Source organism: Vigna umbellata, chromosome 1 (assembly GCF_029865625.1).
Source record: "Vigna umbellata cultivar VRB3 chromosome 1, Vumbellata_1.0, whole genome shotgun sequence".
Lineage (NCBI taxonomy): Eukaryota > Viridiplantae > Streptophyta > Magnoliopsida > Fabales > Fabaceae > Vigna > Vigna umbellata.
This window is the reverse complement of record NC_142165.1, coordinates 55,094,253-55,098,907: the sequence shown is the minus strand read 5'-3', so window position 1 is coordinate 55,098,907 and position 4,655 is coordinate 55,094,253. Positions and strand designations below refer to the sequence as shown.

Below are 4,655 nucleotides of genomic sequence, written 5' to 3'. Positions count from 1 at the left end.
TTTTATACAATGGTAAGTTAAAACTTATAGCCATGATTTTCCAGAACAAGCTACACGGGTCAGGTGTAGTGCAGTAGGTGACAGTGATTTGACAGACTCTTAGGCCTCGGTTCTGTACTGACCGAGGCATAAACCTCTTTCGACACCGGTTTTGTATAGAACAGAAGCACTAGATCATGTGTCAGGTTTTGCAGAAACGCAAATGACTTTTTCAGAGAGTATTAGGCACCGCTTATAAATTGAACCGAGGTAAGATGTTCTATATGCTTCGGATATTCTTAAACCGATGCATATAAGTTTGTGAAAACTACAATATTGCCACCGCTTTCGGATAGGCTTCGGTTTTTCTTTGACCGAAGCCTATTAGGCAAGTTCAAAAGTATATTTTTTACTAGTGCATATGTCCTATATCAAATGTTGTCAAAAAAAAATTTGTGTTAACATATCATTATCCTTTTGGTTCACTCAAAAAATCAAAACTTATACTTTTGACAATCAAAATATAAGCTTTGGTTACTTGAAAATCAAAATATAAGCTTTAGTTATTTCAAAACAAAGTTTATACTCGGACACTCATAAATATTTTTAAAATAAGGTGACAATGTTTTTAAAGTTATTGAAAAAAATAGAAAACATGAAGTAAGGAATTAGTACAAGTAAAAATTTCTATTTTTATTAATTTTTATATATGTCGATAAAAAATATTAAAAGAAAAATTTTCTCTCACATATTTCATTAATCTAATTTTCTAACGTATTTAATTCTATGTATTTTATATTTATTAGAATTAAATCATATAATATATAAAGAAATCATCTTTGTTTAATGAACATTATATTTATCCACTAAATTCTAAAAACTTTAGGGCAACAACACCTTCGCGCCCTTGTTATCCTCCATCACTGGTCTTGTAGACCAGAACTGTATAATTTGTACGGTTAAAATTGAGATTATAGAGGGAGACTGGATGAAGAGAAGAGAGGGAAGAACGATGTTGCACATTGAACTTTAATCTTTGAACCCATGATACATTAATTGATTCTAATACTAAGGACTAGAATTGAGATTATACATTGACATACAACTTTGTCAAAAAACATTAATTTTGTTATCCGTTTTAATTATTATTTATTAATTTTCTAATTTCAATTACTCAGTGTTTGCTCCTTTCTTGGTTGTTAAATACATTTAAAATCTACTTGTTCATTAATTAACTTATAAAAAAATAAATAAAAAATGTTGAATTATGTCTCACAAATTTGGCGTGCCGTCGTAGTTAACTATTAATTAATAATAGGTTTAAACCTATAGTGACTTCCCCCTCGTTACTACTTGTATTGTATTTTGCATTTGTAGTAACATAATAATAAGTAATAATTGTTGTATTGAATCATTGGAAATGAAAATGGGACATAATAATTTAGTTTTTTAATATCCACTCTGCGAATAACACTAATAAGATACGTACAAGGGAAGGTCTTCGAAAAAGAATGAAAAATAGGTATGTTCGTAGTCTATAAAAAGTCATGCCATTCTTCATGGGAATACATGCACATTTGTTCTTCACTTCAGCATATCTACATCTGAAATTCAACCCAGCCATGGCCCCTTATCGTTGCACCATTTTTTCTTTAATCTTTGCTATTTTCTTTTCAACCATGGACACTACATTATTACTAGCACGTCCAATAACGGTCCCACCTTCGTGTGGAGCCCTCCCTCAGCCTCCACTCCCACCTCTGCCGCCACTCCCACCTCTGCCGCCACTTCCACCTCTGCCGCCACTTCCACCTCTGCCGCCACGTCCACCTCTGACGCCACGTCCACCTCTGCCGCCACTTCCACCTCTGCCGCCACGTCCACCTCTGCCGCCACGTCCACCTCTGCCGCCACTTCCACCTCTGCCGCCATTCTCACCTCTGCCGCCACTTCCACCTTCGCCGCCACTTCCACCTCTGCCGCCATGTCCACCACTGCCGCCACTCTCACCTCTGCCGCCGCTCCCACCTCTGCCGCCACTTCCACCTCTGCCTCCACTTCCACCTCTGCCGCCACTCCCTTCTCTCCCGCCACTTCCTCCTCTGTCTTAATCATATTTGCCCACTCTTCCTAATATCCAAGTCCCACTTATTTACTTCCTATTCCTTTCTCCACCACCTTTAACCAACGTTCTACTTTGGATTTCGAAATTGGGTTCCTTGTCATTCGCTGCATGCTTTGTTTGAATTTCAATAAGTGGTTTATATAATGATAGCATATTATGAAACTTTTCTTTTTGGGTGTTCCATTTCCATTTCGTCTTTGAATATGTGTATTTCTGTTGCACTTCTGCATTACTTCATGCAGGGCAAGTACCTAGAGTCGATAGACTCTATACTATGAAATGAATGTATTTTATCATAAGCTGACGCTTAATTAATACCCTAACTTCCTATTAGTATTCGTGGACATACAGAATTAAATGAATAATAACTGATTATAATAATATAATTATATAATATAGATATCTAAATTAATAAATTAAGTTTTTAAATATTATATTATTATACTATTATACTAAAGTTTTTAAATTATTAAACATAAAATAGGAATTATAAATTTATCATTAATTACTCGATTAAAATTTATTTTGTTCCATCAGATAATATATAATACAGATTGATATCGTTGAGCGATTGAGAAGAAAGGTATATGATATAGAAACACATTATATGGGGTAAGAAGTAGGAAAATCAAGGTTGGTCATCAAGTAATGATATTTTGACACTCATTGAATAGAAAATAACCATTTAACAATTCAAAAATAATAATATTTTAGATATATTTGTTTTATTTTTAAATTTAAAATTATACTATATATACAATTATATTATTAAAGTAGATTATAAGGTGAATTTATTTTTTTAAGGACTCAATTGTTAAACTAATGCTCAGCAGCCTACTTACATATCTTTATAACAGATCGATAATTGTTGAAATCTTTGATTCCAAGTTCATTTGCCTAACCAACCCTATTAAGGACATAGACCCTAGTATACATTTAGACGTAAATCTAGACGAAATTTGTAGCTTTTAACGTACGTATGCTATTGAACTACAACTGTTATTGCCAAATTGTTGGTGTTTTGACATGATAATTGTTGTTCATCCTATTGGAAAGACATTTCGATCTCTTATCTTAAACTTTTTGAAAGAGATAATTTAACTTTGTTGAAGATCGAAAAGTTTACGTTTTTAAACACTCGATTTTAAGGTTCAATTCGAACTATAAGTTACTTTAGCAAATACTTTTTAATTGTTTAAATATATTTTTTCTAGTTCTTAGATAAAACTAGCTCTTAATAAAAGGCATTTAATAACAAGAGTTTCTATAGTGGTTAAAGTAATGTAGAATTGGATTTGTAAGAAAAGCGTTTAGACATAATAAAGCAATAAGCACACAGTTGTTTTTATACTGGTTTGCTTTACCAAACTATGTCCAGTCTCCTCTAACACTTAAAGGATTCCACTATAATTTTCAACAAGATTACAAGTGAGTATTTTCACCACTCTTGGTATCCCTAGTCACTCTAAGTAATCACTCTTATGTTAAAGACAAAATCTTCTATATGAACAAACGATCTCACGTTTTGAAGTTTAATCAAATAACATTAAAACAGGTTAAAAATCAAAACGCAATCTAGGATAAAAACATAGAGCCTAAACCCCAAACAAACAAAAACTAGAATCTGAACCTCAAACATAGAAATCATAGGAAAACACTTAGGTCCTAGGAAATAGAAAAACACTTACGCTAGAACAGTCAGACGCATGGTTAGACGGTGTCATGTCTAAAGACGTATGAGAGAGAACTGAGTTAAACGCTTAATGCTTAAATACCTGAAGTTGGTATTTGTTTTCTCTTGAAAACGAAATAGGTCGAGAAAATGTCTTCAACTAAAACAATTAAAAGACATAATTATTAAAAGATATAAAAAAAGTCTGAGCAAGTTAAACGTTATCTGTCTACAAAGAGACAAAAGCAAAAGAAGTGTTTACTTGAATCAAGATGATACCATAAGTAAAACAAACACGTCATCATGTGATGACACTTTGTCGTTTTGAGCAAGGATTAAATGACATTAAATGTCCAACATTCAAAAACAAAAAAAAAAACTAATAAGAAAAGTCATATATGTTGCATGCACATTTTACTCTAATTTTGCATATAAGCTATTCTACATGCATCCACAATACTACAAATCAAATATAAAATGCAGACGTAGAAACAAAAGAGATAATCATAGAATGTTCCTCATTTGAAGCAAAGTCTAGAAAGATCGTACAACCTACTTCAAGAAAAGGACTAAACAAGCATGCCTACTATGACAAAGTTAACTTACACAATGGCTGGTGTGAAAAGAAGAAAGAGAAAACACAAGCATCAAGGCTGCGAACTACAAATGCAGTCTAATAGATAAATATTCAAAAAGCCTGTAAATAGAAGATCTCTCAAGAAGAAAATCAAGAGTATAGAATAGGATGGCCAAAGTGCGCAAAGCTTACAATGACATATCCATTTTAAAGAGAAAAGGAGAGAAAAGAGCTCAAAGAAAAGAATACATCTGAGTTGAAAAAAAGAGAAGAGAAAAGAAAAGAGAAAGAGATAATTTCGA

General features: G+C 32.7%; 1 protein-coding gene across 1 annotated transcript; it reads left to right on the top strand.

The window, feature by feature from the left end:
• The first annotated feature begins 1,567 nt into the window (after positions 1–1,567).
• Positions 1,568–2,200, top strand: LOC148205787 (uncharacterized). Its single transcript, XM_088112101.1, has one exon. The coding sequence runs from the start codon at positions 1,602–1,604 to the stop codon at positions 2,088–2,090; it is 489 nt and encodes a 162-aa protein (XP_087968227.1). The 5' UTR covers positions 1,568–1,601; the 3' UTR covers positions 2,091–2,200.
• Positions 2,201–4,655: the final 2,455 nt, after the last annotated feature.

What these genes read in the sequence shown, in the direction of transcription:
- LOC148205787 (XM_088112101.1), top strand. Translation starts at nt 1,602, where the DNA reads ATGGCCCCTTATCGTTGCACCATTTTTTCTTTAATCTTTGCTATTTTC.